Raw genomic sequence first — 15,854 nt, forward strand, 5'->3', positions numbered from 1 at the left:
GGGGATTTCAGAGTCTGTGTTTTCATCCAGTCCTTGAGGAGTTTTCTTTGTAGCTGGTGATTAGGGCACCTTGACAGTGATAAGCCTGTTAAAATCTGTTTACATATGTAGGTCCTTAGATCTAAAACACATCCACCATCCATCATCATCCATCCATCATCAAACCATTGTTCCTCCATTCCCTATGCATCCATCCATCATCATCCGTCCATTATTCCTCCATTCCCTATCCATTCATCATCCATCCATCCATCATCCATCCATCATCAAACCATTATTCCTCCATTCCCTATGCATCCATCCATCATCATCCGTCCATTATTCCTCCATTCCCTATCCATCCATCCATCATCCATCCATCATCATCTGTCCATTATTCCTCCATTCCCTATCCATCCATCCATCATCCATCCATCCATCATCCATCCATCATCAAACCATTATTCCTCCATTCCCTATCCATCCATCCATCATCCATCCATCATCATCCATCCATTATTCCTGCATTCCCTATCCATTCATTCATTATCCATCCATCCATCATCATCCATCCATCCATCAAACCATTATTCCTCCATTCCCTATCCATCCGTCATCCATCTATCCATCATCATCCATCCATCATCGAACCATTGTTCCTCCATTCCCTATCCATCCATTCATCCATCATCCATCCATTATTCCTCCATTCCCTATCCATCCATCATCCATCCATCATTATCTATCCATCATCCATCCATTATTCCTCCATTCCCTATCCATTCATTCATCCATCCATCCATCATCATTCATCCATCCATCCATCATCATTCATCCATCCATCCATCATCCATCCATTATTCCTCCATTCCTCGTCCATCCATCCATCCATCACCATCCATTTATCTATCCATCCATTCATCCACCACTTACCTATCATGCCTCCGTCCCCAATCCATCATTCATCCATCCATCCGTTTAGCTGTCCATCCATCCATCATCCATGCATTCATCCACCCACCCATAATCCATCTCTTTATCCCTCATTCCTCCCTTGTTTGTCCATCACCATCCATCTACCTACCCTCCATCTACCCATCATCCCTTCACCCCCGTCCATCATGATCCATCCATCAGTTTCTTTACCTGTCTATCCATCATCCATTGTCCACCCACCCACCAACCATCCATCCATTAAACAAATTGAACACATTTTATGTGCCAGGCAGTCTTTGGCTCTGAAAACAGCGGTGAGCAGAATAGACTAAGGCGTCCAGATGTTCTGTCTTCATGGAACTTAGGTTTCTGTTTGTCAAAGAGATGACAGTGTGGGATGAATGAGTAAAAACAGGCTGTTAGATTGTGATACATATTTAGGAGAAAAAATAAACTAGAGAAGGATGGCCCACGTGTTGAGTTTGGGGTTTAAATGAAGATGGGGTGGTTGGGGAAGGTGGTTTTTGAATGAAGAGCGGAACCCGTGAGGACCCAGCCGCCTCTCTCTGGGAAGGATGTTTGGATGAAGATGGGGTGGTTGGGGAAGGTGGTTTTTGAATGACGAGCGGAACCCGTGAGGACCCCGCCGCCTATCTCTGGGAAGGACGTTCGGATGAAGATGGGGTGGTTGGGGAAGGTGGTTTTTGAATGACGAGCGGAACCCGTGAGGACCCGGCCACCTCTCCCTGGGAAGGACGTTCGGGGGCTTGTGCTGCTGTTGGGGGAGGAGGGGAGGTGGGCAGTGAGGGGCTCACGGGAGCCTTGTTGGCCAGGTGGGACTGGGGCTGTCACTCCAAGTCGCCCGGAGCTGTCCGGCAGCGTGGTCTCAGGGATGTTTGCTGAGGCCCGCTCCTTGGGGTCCGTTGGTCGAGGCCGGGGGTTGCTGGCCGGCCCTGAGTTCATGGGTTTCTGCTTTGTGATGCCCAGCCCCTCATGCCCCCATCTGCTTCTTTTTCTCTCTAGAACACTATGGCTATGCATCCTCCAACGTCAGCCCCGCCCTGCCACTCCCCACAGCGCACTCCACCCTGCCGGCCCCGTGCCACAACCTTCAGACCTCCACACCGGGCATCATCCCGCCGGCGGATCACCCCTCGGGGTACGGAGCAGCTTTGGACGGTGGGCCCGCGGGCTACTTCCTCTCCTCCGGCCACACCAGGCCTGATGGGGCCCCTGCCCTGGAGAGTCCTCGCATCGAGATAACCTCGTGCTTGGGCCTGTACCACAACAATAACCAGTTTTTCCACGATGTGGAGGTGGAAGATGTCCTCCCTAGCTCCAAACGGTCCCCCTCCACGGCCACGCTGAGTCTGCCCAGCCTGGAGGCCTACAGAGACCCCTCGTGCCTGAGCCCGGCCAGCAGCCTGTCCTCCCGCAGCTGCAACTCGGAGGCCTCCTCCTACGAGTCCAACTACTCGTACCCGTACGCGTCCCCCCAGACGTCGCCATGGCAGTCTCCCTGCGTGTCTCCCAAGACCACGGACCCCGAGGAGGGCTTTCCCCGCGGGCTGGGGGCCTGCACACTGCTGGGTTCCCCGCGGCACTCCCCCTCCACCTCGCCCCGCGCCAGCGTCACTGAGGAGAGCTGGCTGGGTGCCCGCTCCTCCAGGCCCGCGTCCCCGTGCAACAAGAGGAAGTACAGCCTCAACGGCCGGCAGCCGCCCTACTCACCCCACCACTCGCCCACGCCGTCCCCGCACGGCTCCCCGCGGGTCAGCGTGACCGACGACTCGTGGTTGGGCAACACCACCCAGTACACCAGCTCGGCCATCGTGGCCGCCATCAACGCGCTGACCACTGACAGCAGCCTGGACCTGGGCGATGGCGTCCCTGTCAAGTCCCGCAAGACCACCCTGGAGCAGCCGCCCTCAGTGGCGCTCAAGGTGGAGCCCGTCGGGGAGGACCTGGGCAGCCCCCCGCCCCCGGCCGACTTCGCGCCCGAAGACTTCTCCTCTTTCCAGCACATCAGGAAGGGCGGCTTCTGCGACCAGTACCTGGCGGTGCCGCAGCACCCCTACCAGTGGGCGAAGCCCAAGCCCCTGTCCCCTACGTCCTACATGAGGTGAGCCGGCCTCGCGGGGCGGGACGGGGAGGCGAGGGGGGACGGGGAGGCGCGGGGCGGGGCGGAACGCGGGGAGCGGGACGGGGGGCGGCGCGGGGCGGCCGTGTCTGGGGACGAGAGTCAGGACCTGGGTGGGCAGGTGGGCTCCTCGTGGAGCTGGGAGGCAGAGTCTGTCCCCATGTCTGCCTCCTCATGCAGACTTTTCCTTGTGCGCCTCGCCTCTGCCTCCGTCTGCGCGTTTCCCATCTGAAGTCTCCAGATCCTCTCGGGGCCTGCTGATGGCCTCGTGTTCGCTCAGTCTCTGCAAACACCCATTTCAAAGAGGGTGGCCCTGCTGGCGGTCAGGGCTTCCACGTGGGAATTCCGGGAGACGCCATCCGCCCCCAAGGAGGGCTCACACACGCGCAGTTTCTTCCTCGGGGAATTGCACGTGCCTGGCCCCCCGCGGTGGTTGCCTGCTGCTCCCGCTTCCTCCCCTGCAGTAATTGCCTTCCCTGCCTCGGGTGCAGATGGGACCGCAGCTCAACAGTGCCCCAGAGCACCCAGTCCGCCACGCTTTGGAACAGCACGGCCTCCTGCTCCCCGGAGACGCCGGCTGTGGCATCAGGCTGGGGGAGCTCACGCGCCTTCCTTCTTTGGGTCCCAGGTTGTTGGTTTTTCTTTTTAACCGTGTGAGGGGCTGCTGGAATTCCGCTGGGTCCACTTAACCAGCCTGGTGTTTTTATCTCTAACGAAACAGCTTTCCCAGCAGGTGGGCTGCGAGTGGCCCCTGAGAGTGCTTTCTGCTCTGGGATTTTTATCTGAGGCATGAAAACGTCCGTGCAGGAGGTCGAGGGCAGTGCCCCATGGCCCGTGACGTCAGGGCTGCCGCTGTGTCCTCAGGAAGAGGCGTTTGCCACGCGCAGCCCGGGGTATTCCAGGCTGGGTGTTTTCCTGTTTTTGTTTTTTTGTTTTTTTTTTTTTTTCGTCCCTCCCCACCCCCCACTCCTTTTTTATTAGCGAGCACTCGGGGCGAGACCCGGCAGAGGGCAGAGCGGAGGGCAGGTGCAGCCCCCATGCCTGCAGGGTGAGGAAGGCAGGCAGTGAGGGTGCTCTGGGAGGACCCGTCTCTGCTGTGCAGCCTCAGGCCCTGCAGCCTCAGGCCCTGCTTCAGCCGTGGCTGGAGCATGCATGGACAGAATTAGAGCTACAAGCAGTAACAAGCCTCCAGGCTGGGAACGAACCCACCCAAACCTCTCTGAAGGCTTGTGGCAAAGAAACAGTGTTAGAGCTGACAGTTCTTTGAGCAGCCCCATGGCTGATTCTGCCTTTCTACTGGCGTGATACTTAGAATCGTCGTCAGCTGAGGTTTCGAGAGAAAGCAAGGATTACCCCTGATTTTTCTTGACTTGCAGTGGGCGCATTTACCTTTCTATCCCAACTTCTGTTTTTAATACATTAAGGTTTAAAAGGCTGGCGTATTCTAGGTGATCACAACGAGCCTGTGTCAGGACCCAGATTGTATTTACAATAAAAATCCCATTCAGTTGGAGGCATTGGGAAAATTTAAGAACTGTTTTTGCTTGCTGTACTATCACTGTTATTGTTTAAGTAAAAGTACAAGCGTAGTGGCACTGACTCTCCAGCCCACAGTCATGTACAACGCGCTTCATGGTCTCCAGGCTTACAGACTGTGACAAAGTCGTCCATCACCGCGGAACTTCACTGAACTGGCGAGATAAGGGAAGAGTGATGTCATCAAGGTCCCAAGACTGGGACTTGGCATGAGGAGTGTCATAATGCAGTTGCGAACCTTTGGGTGAACCCCACGTATTTGTTTCCTGGGGCTGCCCTGACAAGGTCCCGCAGACGGGTGGCCTTCATAGCAGGAAGGTTTTCTCGCGGGGTCCTGAGACTGGAAGCCGAGATCAGGGGCTGTTCTTTTGGAGGCTGTGAGGGAGCATCTGCCCGGCCTGTCTCCCTGGCTTGGAGGCGCCATCTTCTCCCCATGACTCCTCATCTCTCCGTCCACCGTGCATGTCTGTGTCCAGATGTCCCCTTTCGTGAGGACACTGGTCCTGCTGGGTTGGGGCCACCCTGGTGGCCTCATTTGAACTTGATTGCTCTGTAAAGACCCTCTCTCCAGACACAGTCCCACGCTGGGTAGGACTCCATTATGTGAGTTTGCGGGGAGCACCGTTCGGCCGCCTCAGCCCCGCTCTTACTGTCGCAGTAAAAATGGCAGGCAGCCTTTGAAAGCGCAAGCTCGTCCTGGTTCCTTCTTCGTCTCCTGGGCGGCGAGGTGTCCGCAGGGATGTCGTGTTCTGGCGGGCACGGCCCCTCCTGTCCACCTTGGACCTGTGTTTGGTGTGGAGGTTGGAAAGCATGGGTGGCTGTTTTTTTTTTTCCTCTGCTTGGGAGTTTCAGCAAGAATTCCGTGCCCACGTGACCCTGTTAGCTTTATCTCCTGGCTGCAGAGCGCCCAGTTAGGTGTGATGCCCGTAACATTTCTGAGTGTTCACACAAACAAAGCTCGGTAAATATGTCCCAAACTCGCTCCTGGGGTTTGCAGTTAACCTTTTCCCACTGTTCTGGTTCCACATCAAAATATGTTTCCTGGTTCCTTGTGCCCTGTTTCCAAGTGACCTCGTCAGCGGGTGCCCTGGGGCAGCTGGAAGCCACGGCAGAGATGAAATGTTAGTTTTTTACCAGCGAGGTGGAGAGGCCAGACTTCCTTCCCCAGGAATGCCTCTCCGTCGGTCACATGCAGCAGCTCCGGCAGGCGTGGAAAATGTCACCAGGATCTCAGGCTGCACAACTAGAAAGCTGTATTTTTAATGATCTCCAAAGTTTGGGATGGAGAATGCACGACATGCCCATCTTCTCCCCACCGTGGTACAGAACTGCTGCTCCGTTAATCCTGTCCTTATGCCAGAAGGAGCTTTCTGGTGGAAAGTGTGCTGTGTGCATCCTTCCCAGGGGCCGTCTAGGATTGTTGTCCTTTGAGGCCTTTTGTTGCTTGTTCAGCACCTGTGGCCCCCAGTGCTATGCAGAGCCTCTGAGAGGCTCACAATGGCCAAAGAATGGTACTGAATTCTTGCTGCAATTGAAGCCATGATAATGTTTGTGAAGTTAGTAAGAGTAGGTGGTAGAACCTTGGTAGTTTTAGAGTTTGGAGCCATTTTAGAGCTCAGCGGAATGATGTGTCTATTGTCAAAGCTTGGGGAGACTGGCACAGGAATCACAGGCCACCTGCCATACCCCCTAAAAATTAGAATCTTAAGCTGTGAATTCTGGCATCAGAAAGGAGTGGTTTTCTTCCCGCCTTGCTTCTTTCCAGGGGTAATGACGGTGATCATAGCAAGTGGCCTCCCAGGGCACCTTTCCGTGTGCTGTTGAGGGTGCAACAGGAGGCGTTGCCGGGCTGCGTCTGGAGGAGGCCAGGGCGAGAGTGCACGTTGAAGGCTGTGCGGGTTATTTATAAATAGTGGTTCTCAAATGGTAGCTTTTAAAGATTTCATATTGACCGACAGGAACTAAAGTCTCCGTGATTGCTTCCTCATTCCTTCATCATTCGGCCTCCTCCACCTGGGCACCTGCCACAGGCCATGTGCATCCATGTCCAGGTCTGTCTGTGCCGACATCTGCTCTTCGGGCATCAGCCTCTGGAAAGTGTCCCTGTCAGCATCTCCACGTGTCTCACTCTCCGCACCCAGACAGTCTCTGGAGTTGCCTTTGTAGAGGCAAGGTTGTAGGGGAATTGGAAAGGCAGAGGTATTTTGACTGAATTTATTGGTAACTTTAACAGCACAATTCTTGAATTCAATTTCTTTTTATTTTTTTTTTTTTTTTTTGAGATGGAGTCTCGCTCTGTCACCCAGACTGGAGTGCAGTGGCACAATCTCGGCTCACTGCAAGCTTTGCCTCCTGGGTTCACGCCATTCTCCTGACTCAGCCTCCCGAGTAGCTGGGCCTATAGGCACCCACCACCGCGCCTGGCTATTTTTTTGTATTTTTAGTAGAGATGGGGTTTCACCTTGTTAGCCAGGATGGTCTCGATCTCCTGACCTCGTAATCCACCCGCCTCGGCCTCCCAAAGTGCTGGGATTACAGGCATGAGCCACCGCGCCCAGCCCTTGAATTCAATTTCTACACATGAAACATTGCCTCTTAGAACTGAATGTTTAAAAAGAATTTCTAAGGAGTGAGGTAAAGAAAAAGAATTTCTAAGGGGCGAGATAGGCTAATGAACAATGTTTACTTAGAGTCTGCTTGGTTTCAATGTTCAGAAATAGCTGCTAGGTTGGTGCAATAACGTATATTCAAATCTCTTGGCCAGGCGCAGTGGCTCACGCCTGTAATCCCAGCACTTTGGGAGGCCGGGGCAGGTGGATCAACTGAGGTCAGGAGTTCAAGACCAGCCTGGCCCAATTGGCGAAACCCCATCTCTACTAAAAGTACACAAATTAGCTGGGCGTGGTGGTGGGCGCCTGTAATCCCAGCTACTCAGAAGGCTGAGGCAGGCGAATCATTTGAACCCAGGAGGTGGAGGTTGCAGTGAGCTGAGGTCGTGCCACTGCACTCCAGCCTGGGCGAGAGGAGCGAGACTCTGTCTCCAAACAAAAAAAACCCTGTTTATTTCAGACATTAAGTTTTGGGCTGCAATATTGAAGATTTTAGCATATCGGTCACTTTTCTGCTATGCATAGTATTAGTTTCGAAAGGTCTGAGAAAACGTTCACTCTCTTGTGTTTCATAAGTTATCTGAAAGTTTCACAGTTTATCACAATTTGGAATAAGATCAGCTAACCCCCAGCACAGTAACAGGTGGACTCTCTTCTCTTTCGCAGACACGAGTCCTCTGCCAGGCTCAGTAGCGATTCCTCCTGCGTTTGAATGAATGCCCTTTGCTCTTGTGGCTCTGGTACTGGAGGGGTTCGGGCCCTGGCAGTGTTGGGGGAACAGTGCAGGCTTTTGAGGGCTCCCAGGTCCTGTAGTGGGGCCATCTCTGGGCTCTGGAGCCAGACTGTCCAGACCTCCGTGTCCGCGGGCACTGGTGGGCCCTTTGTGGTGATGGTGAACATAGTCTCTAAGGCGTTGTACCGAACCCCAGCATAGCAGGACGTGTAAGGTGGTAGCCGTGGGGTCTTCCCCGAGCTTTCCGCTGCCATCACCTCCTGGGAAGACAGATAGCAAAGAAGCCGAGGGTGTCGAGTTGCCCCATGGTTTGTAAAACACTGGCATGGGCTGGAACGGCTCAGGACTGACTGCCAGTGCGTCTCCCTGTAAGCCCCTCCCTTTCTGGGGAGGGAAGCCCCCCACAGCCCACAGCCCACAGCCAGCCTCGAAGCCACGTCGCCCTGGCTCTGGTTCCCGCTAACCCTTGCTGGGGAATCCCCCCCACAACCTGTCCTGCTGTTTCCTGCTGTTTCTGGAGCTAGACAAGCCTCAGCTGGCCTCCTGGCTCCCGGCATGCGTGTCAGGCCCTGGGGAGTCTCCAGTCCCTCCTGTGGGTACTGGGCTGGGCTGGCTCTGAAGGGTCTTGAAGAACGTGGCCGTGTGCCTCCCTGGCATTCGCGGTGGTGGCTCTGGAGCTTGCGTTTGGCTGAGCAGGCCAGCAGGTGACTCGCGCAAGCCAGACGGTCCCCAGGAAGCCCTCAGCTGTGGTGGGAGATGGGAGATGGGCTGTGGCGGGAGATGGGAGATGGGCTGTGGCGGGAGATGGGCTGTGGTGGGAGATGGGAGATGGGCTGTGGCGGGAGATGGGCTGTGGCTGGGCCTGTCCTCTGTGGTGCTGTGGATGCGTCCTATTCAGGAGCTGCCTACCCAGTTTCATTGCGATGTTGGAATCTGTCCTTGGTCCCTGCCACCATGGGGTGGGTGGAGCCCCTGGCACCCTGCCTTCTTCCTCCCCTTCCTGTGGGTCTGCAGGGCTCGGGGTGTTGATGGAGACTGTGGGGGTCGGGGGAGCCAGCAGTTTCGTTGTGTGATGGCGGGAAGAATCCGCGTGCTGCCCCACCATGCCTTGCGACGCTCTGTGGTGGGGAGCTGTCGGGTCACAGTCAGGCGCTTAACGGCCACCTGACTGTGGACGCGGCTGAGGCCACTTGCCCAGGGAGACCCAGTCACAACCAACAGAACTGGACTCTGCCATGATGAGCAGACCCCACAACCTACACTCCAGACTCCACCCGTGCTGGGACCCCGACTCCCAGGAGACCTGGCGAGCTCAGCCCTCTTGTCACGAGGCCTGTACGGGGTGGGGGCAGGTGTCACGGGGACCCTCGGCCCGGACTGGCCTTCTGCTCTCGTCACCAAGATGTGGAGCCTTCTGGGGTCAGAGCCCAGTCGAGGGGCTTTACGCAGCCTGTGGTGTCCTTGGAGCCACAGCTCCCTGGAGAAGGCACTGCGTCTGCCAGCCTCCGCTGGTGAGGGGCTCAGAGTTGAGAAGATCATGCCTCCTGACGGCACGAGCACCCTGCTCTTGGCTCATTTGCTCCTTCTTGAGCTGCTTCGGTAGCATTTGGCAGCCCACGGTTTTCTGCCTGCGTTGTTTAGTTTGTTTCTGCTGTTATGGAGTTCACAGCTGACACTTGGAGGGCGGGGTTTGCAACACCAGTTTCTGATGGGAAGGACTGGTGTGAGGGTGCGAGGAGGCTGCGGAGGCCGAGGGCCTGTGCGTTCTCCAGGCGTGTGTGGAAGGGCTGGGGCATCTTCTCCCTGGTCCTTCTCAGTGTTACTCTGTCCATGTCTGTTGTTAGCCATGAGGAGGAGAAGGCGCTCTGTTCCTGGAAAGGAGAAAACAACGTGGCTTTTTGCTCAGATTTTTTTTTTTTGAGCCAGGGTCTTGCTCTGTTGTCCAGGCTGGAGTGCAGGGTGTCATCACAGCTCACTGCAGCCTCGACCTCCTGGGCTCAGGTGACCCTCCCACCTCAGCCTGCCGAGTAGCTGGGACCACAGACGTGCGGCACCACACCTGGCTAATTGTTTAAGTTTTGTGGAGACAGAGTCTTGCCGTGTTGTCCAGGGCTGGTCTGGAACTCCTGGCCTGAAGCAATCCTCCCGACCCGTCCTCTCAAAGTGCTGGCATTGCAGGTGTGAGCCAGAGTTTTACAGTCAGATCATGGAGATCTGAAATGTTGCCCCATCTCACCGAAGACCGAGTGCCCGGGAGCCCCCCTAGGAGGGTCAGAACCTGCCTGCCCGGGAGCCCCCCTAGGAGGGCCGGCACCTGCCTGCCCGGGAGCCACCGTAGGAGGGTCAGAACCTGCCTGGTTAGCTCAGATGCCCCCGTGGAGACAGCGTGGGGGCGGCAGGGAGCTGGAAACCTTCCCAGGTTCCCAATTTTGAGATTTCCTAAGCTGCCTGTGGTCCAGCTGGGAGGAAGGGTCTGGTCCTGATGTGCGTCGGTGACCACAGACAAAACAGGATTTGCTCCTGCGCCAACGTTGGCTTTTGAGCAGCAGGATAGGTGGGCCTGGTGGTGGGTGCTTCGGCAGCCGGGCAGCCGCAGGGACTTCCTGCCTCGGGATTAAACCTGAGTCGGGAGTTGGAGGACAACAGTTATTCACATTCGAAACCAGATCTTAAGTGCAAATTAATGTTTTTTGGATTCTTGAGCAAAATGTTTTCTACATTATGATAGGATTTTCTTTTTTATAAGTGCTTCTAGAACATCTCTGGAAGCTGGGTTAGACGCACAGGACTTAGTCGGCTTTTGGGAGAGACAGTAGTTGTAAAGGCCACACCGGACGCCATGTGCACCTCCCAAGGTTTCCCATGTGAGACCATGTGGCCTGCATGCTGCGTTCCATCAGCACTGGGCTGTGCGACAGATGTGTTTCCAGGCGAGGTTGCTGCAGAGGGGAAGAGGGGGACGTGTTTCCAGGCGACGTCGCTGCAGAGAGGAAGAGGGGGACACGTTTCCAGGCGACGTCGCTGCAGAGAGGAAGAGGGGGACGCGTTTCCAGGCGAGGTCACTGCAGAAGGGAAGAGGGGGACGCCTTTCCAGGTGACTTCGCTGCAGAGAGGAAGAGGGGGACGCATTTCCAGGTGACGTGGCTGCAGAGGGGAAGAGGCAGACGCATTTCCAGGCAAGGTCACTGCAGAGGGAAGAGGGGGACGCCTTTCCAGGTGACTTCGCTGCAGAGAGGAAGAGGGGGACGCATTTCCAGGTGACGTGGCTGCTGAGGGGAAGAGGCAGACGCATTTCCAGGCGAGGTCACTGCAAAGAGGAAGAGGGGGATGCGTTTCCAGGTGACATCGCTACAGACAGGAAGAGGGGGATGCATTTCCGGGAGACGTCGCTGCAGAGGGGAAGAGGTGGATGCGTTTCCAGGGAAGGTCGCTGCAGAGAGGAAGAGGGGGTCGCATTTCCAGGCAGCATGGCTGCAGAGAGGAAGAGGAGGACGTGTTTCCAGGCGACGTTGCTGCAGAGAGGAAGAGGAGGACGCGTTTCCAGGCGATGTCGTTGCAGAGGGCAAGAGGGGAACGCGTTTCCAGGTGACGTCGCTGCAGAGGGGAAGAGGCGGATGCGTTTCCAGGTGACATTGCTGCAGAGAGGAAGAGGAAGACGCTTTTCCAGGCGACGTTGCTGCAGAGAGGAAGAGGGTGAGACGCATTTCCAGGAGACGTCGCTGAAGAGGGGAAGAGGGAGGCCCCTCCAGCAGGGCCACCTAGACGTTTGCTTTGCCCCGCGTGGAGTCATATACCAGGAACCCCCGAACCCACCTGCAGCTTGATTCTGCTCCTCAGGGCCAGAGGTTCTAGTTTATGTGAGGAGTGTTTTCTCACTGGAAACATGGAGCCCACACACACTTCTACGATGGAAGCCGTGATGTGTGTCAGGAACGTGTTCTGATGTTGGTGTGCAAAATCAGTATTGTGCCTTTGTCCCCTCTGACCCCCATCACGGCAGTTCTGAGGCTTGTGGGGCACCCCAGCTCCTCTCCCTCTGCACAGGCCGCTGTTCCCAGAACTCGAGGGTTCCCTGACACCAAGATGACATGTGGCACAGACGGAATCGCGAGGAAATGCCCGTCCTCCTCCCACGGGCAGACAGGTCGAGTGTGTTTCCAGAGACCGGGCCGTCCGTGGGGCAGTAGCGCCTGGATGACGTCTGCTTTCGCCTGGAGCCCTGGCGGCGAGGGGCGGTGCCGGGCAAGGGCCACCCCAGGGGTCTGGGAGCGCAGTGTCAGGCCTGTGGAGGTGGAGAGCAGGGATCAGCCTCTTTTTGTGGATGAGGAAATGGAGACACGTGGAAACTTCTGGTAAGAAGCTGTCAAGCCTCCAGGTTTTGGTTCTGGACAGGTGCGGGGCAGGTATTGGAGCACTTTGGGCTCTGAGGTCCACGTGGCCCAGCGGCCTCCAGGAGTCAGCTGCGAGGCGGAGTCCCTGTCCACAAGCTGCGTTGCAGGCACAGAGACCAGGAGAGGGCTGTGAAGCGACTCTGTGTTTACTGGGCTGAAGCAGCAGCTCTTGGCAGTGCCGCCACCACGGGCTGTGTCCTGTCCCCGTGGTGACATCACAGCTGAGCGCGAAGCTGGAAGCTTGGGCACGCCTTGGTGCTGGGTCTCCTCCGACCCCGAGGGCCAAGGGTGCTCTGTAGCTCCAGGCGTCAGAGTCTGAGCATCCTTTGTTTTGGCAACATCCAGGACAGGAGTCTTTGGAGAGTAACACATCCTTATTTTGAAAGATCCCTTTAGGTGATTTGAGAAACCGCTGTACTTGTTGTAGCTCCAAGTATTACCCGTGAATCACCTAGGCTGCTCTTCAGTGAACATCCAGAATGCCGTCAGTTCTTGTGAAACCCCCATGTTTCCCGTAGGTCCAAGCTGAGAAGATTGAGTGAACTCTGAGAGCTGAGCCGGGCCATCTTGGCACCACTAGAAACGGAATCAGTTCCATGACTGATCTGTGCCCCACCCCACATTAACTTGTGCAATATGACATTTCTGGTTTTGGTTTTTGTTTTATAAGCCATCCATGGCAAGTGCAGTCTGAGGCCTCCCACTGCCAAAACTTCCTCTGAGTAATAATGACAGATGGGCCCTGACCCTGGAGACGTCTGAGGTGTTTGGGATCCGAGAAGAGTCCGCGTGTGCAGTGACTGGAACCTGTCCCTGGTGTGAACTTGGGGATGAGTGGGTGACGGGGGTGGCGGGGCCCTGGGGCACTTCCCTGCCCTCCGGACCACACTGTTGCTCTCCAGCCACGAGAAGATGCAGCGGCCCCCGGCTCCAGCAGCTACTGTCCCGGAGGGCAGGGGAGTGAGGGAGAGGGAGGGTGTACGGCATGGGGCCTGCTGCCTGGGGCGCTGGGATCCCACAGCGAGGCCCTGTTCCCACTGCCCAGGGGCGCTGAGATCCCACAGGGAGGCCCGGTTCCCACTGAGCTTGGGTTCCCAACGGGCTCCTTTTGCTTCCCAAGCACCTTCTCCCACCCTTGAGCTGCAAGGAATGTTTCAGAGCCATGGAAGGTGCTTTCTCCCATCTGTGTAGTTTTTCTGGGAGGGAGAAAGGCTGACATCAGGGGCTTTGTAGAAAGCGTGCTCTGGCCCACACGTTAACATTTGGGAGGAGGCCCACAGGGAGCTGTCGGCTCTGGGCGAGGGCTGGGGGCTGCCTCGGGGGCGGGGGTTCAGGGTCTTGAGCTCAGCTTCTCACCCATCCGGGGCAGGGCAGGGCAGATAGAGGGGTGGGGACAGTGTTGGGGGCTGCTGGGCCTGGGATGGCAGGGCCTGTGTCCAAAGCTGTTGTGAGGCTCACGAGATACAGGGGTGGACCTGGGAGGGTTGGGGCGCGTACAGAGGGGATGACTTCGATTTTTCCAAAGAACAGGGAAGGGTCTGTGTCCTGGTCGTACTCCAATCCCGTGTGGTGGAGCCGCGGGACGCCATCAGTTTTTATGAAATCCCCAAATGTGTCCTTTAAAACAAAACCTTTGCACTCCGGCCTCACAGCCCAGATCCCGTGCGCTCCCGGTCTGTGGCTTTGACTTTGGTTTGAGTTCCTGGGCTGGGCTTACCTGGCTGGCAGGGCCGCAGCCGTGGCACTCCCTGTCTGGGGACGGAGGCTGCCCATGCACCCGGCTGTCCACCTTCTTCCCAAAGGCGGCGTCCTGGGCTCCCTCCCATGCGGACCCGGGATCCACTTGCCCAGCCTTGGGGAGGACAGATGGGGACAGCAGATCCTGCCCCAGGGTCATTGCCCGTGGCCACGTCGGTCCTGGGAACTGTGGGTAGGCCATGGGCCGCTGGTGCCTGCACCGCTGTCCTGGTGGAAGGGGCTGGACCTGGGACTACCTGGGACAAGAGGCCAAGGCACAGATGGCTGCAGGGGCTGCCCCTGCATCCTGAGCCTCACCTGGCGGGCAGGAGGGCCGGGCTGGGTGTCCTCATCTTTCTGGTCCCACCCTGGCCCCAGTCACCTGCTTCTCATCCACCGATTCCATCTTTCCTGCCGGCTTGTGAGGCCCATGCCCTCCTCTGGGCCGCCTTCCCTCCCATGGGCACAGAGCTTGGGTCCCACGTGGAGAGGAGGCTCTGCCCGCAGCCTCAGAGTCAGGCGGCCTTGGCTTCAGGGAGGGGTGCACGGGAGCCAGCCCATTGGACAGGAGCCCGGGGCCTCTGGGTGACCCTCCAGGGTGGGACAGCAGTGGTCCCAGGCCCCCCTCCGACTCCTGAAATCCTAAGGTTGCCCGGGCCACCGAGCCCTCCCTCCACTCCCCGGCCTGCTGGGCAGGATTTTGTGAAAGGCCTTGTCTTGGGTTGTGGAAGAAAACCACGTGGTCTGTGGGGTCATCCCTGGGGCAGGCTGTGGGAGGGTGAAGGCTGCGTCCAGCGGCCAGGCCCAGCCAGAGGTCGGGAATCATGTCGGGGGTGATGCACAGATGCCGCCGCACTATCACCGAGAAACGCGGCGTGTGCGGGCCCACCTGGCCTCTTTAGGCCAGGCTCTGGGCTGCCCTCCAGGAAGGCCGACCTCTCCTGGGCGGGCAAAACTTTCTTAGGGCCGAGTTCTGCCGGCACAGGTCAGGGGGCAAAGCTGGCCTCCGAGGGGCCTCTGACCGCTGGCCACTGTGTGGTCTTGGGGCAGCTCCAGACACACAAGCCCAGAAGACCCAGAGGCTGCCTCACGTCGGAGAAATGCGCTGATCGTCTCTCTCTCTCTCTCTTTGTCTCTCCATCTCTGTCTCTCTCCGTCTCTCTCTCTGTCTCTGTCTCCCTGTCTCTCTCTCTCTCCGTCTCTGTCTGTCCATCTCTTTCTCTCTCTGTCTGTCTCTCTCTGTCTCTCCATCTGTCTCTCTGTCTCTCCGTCTGTCTCTCTGTCTCTCTCTCCGTCTCTGTCTCTCCATCTCTGTCTCTGTCCCTGTCTGTCTCTGTCTCTCTGTCTGTGTTTCTCTGTGTCTGTCTCTGTGTCTGTCTCTGTCTCTCTCCGTCTCTGTCTGTGTCTGTCTCTGTCTCTGTTTCTCTATCTCTCTGTCTCTCCGTCTCTGACTCTGTGTCTGTCTGTCTCTGTCTCTCTGTCTCTCTCCATCTCTGTCTGTCTCTGTTTCTCTGTCTCTCTCTGTCTCTCCATCTCTGTCTCTTTCTCCATCTCTGTTTCTCCATTTCTCTGTCGCTCTGTCTCTCTCTGTCTCTCTCTGTCTCTGCCTCTCTGTGTCTGTCTCTCTGTCTCTGTCTCTCTGTCTCTGTCTCTCTGTGTCTGTCTCTGTGTCTGTCTCTCTCTCTGTCTCCATCTCTCTCCATCTCTCTCTCTGTCTCTGTTTGTCTCTCTGTCTCTCCATCTCTCTCTGTTGCTCTGTCTCTGCCTCTCTGTGTCTCTCTCCGTCTCTGTCT

General features: G+C 56.8%; 1 protein-coding gene across 9 annotated transcripts in view; it reads left to right on the forward strand.

The window, feature by feature from the left end:
- Nucleotides 1-15,854, forward strand: part of NFATC1 (nuclear factor of activated T cells 1) — a 141,652-nt gene that overhangs the window by 12,876 nt on the left and 112,922 nt on the right. For all 9 annotated transcript variants that reach the window (XM_024350945.3, XM_024350944.3, XM_024350947.3 and 6 more), the window contains exon 2: nt 1,939-3,037. In XM_024350945.3, the coding sequence (XP_024206713.2) occupies nt 1,939-3,037 (1,099 nt within the window). The remainder of the gene's footprint in view (nt 1-1,938; nt 3,038-15,854) is intronic.

Source organism: Pan troglodytes, chromosome 17 (genome assembly GCF_028858775.2).
Source record: "Pan troglodytes isolate AG18354 chromosome 17, NHGRI_mPanTro3-v2.0_pri, whole genome shotgun sequence".
NCBI lineage: Eukaryota > Metazoa > Chordata > Mammalia > Primates > Hominidae > Pan > Pan troglodytes.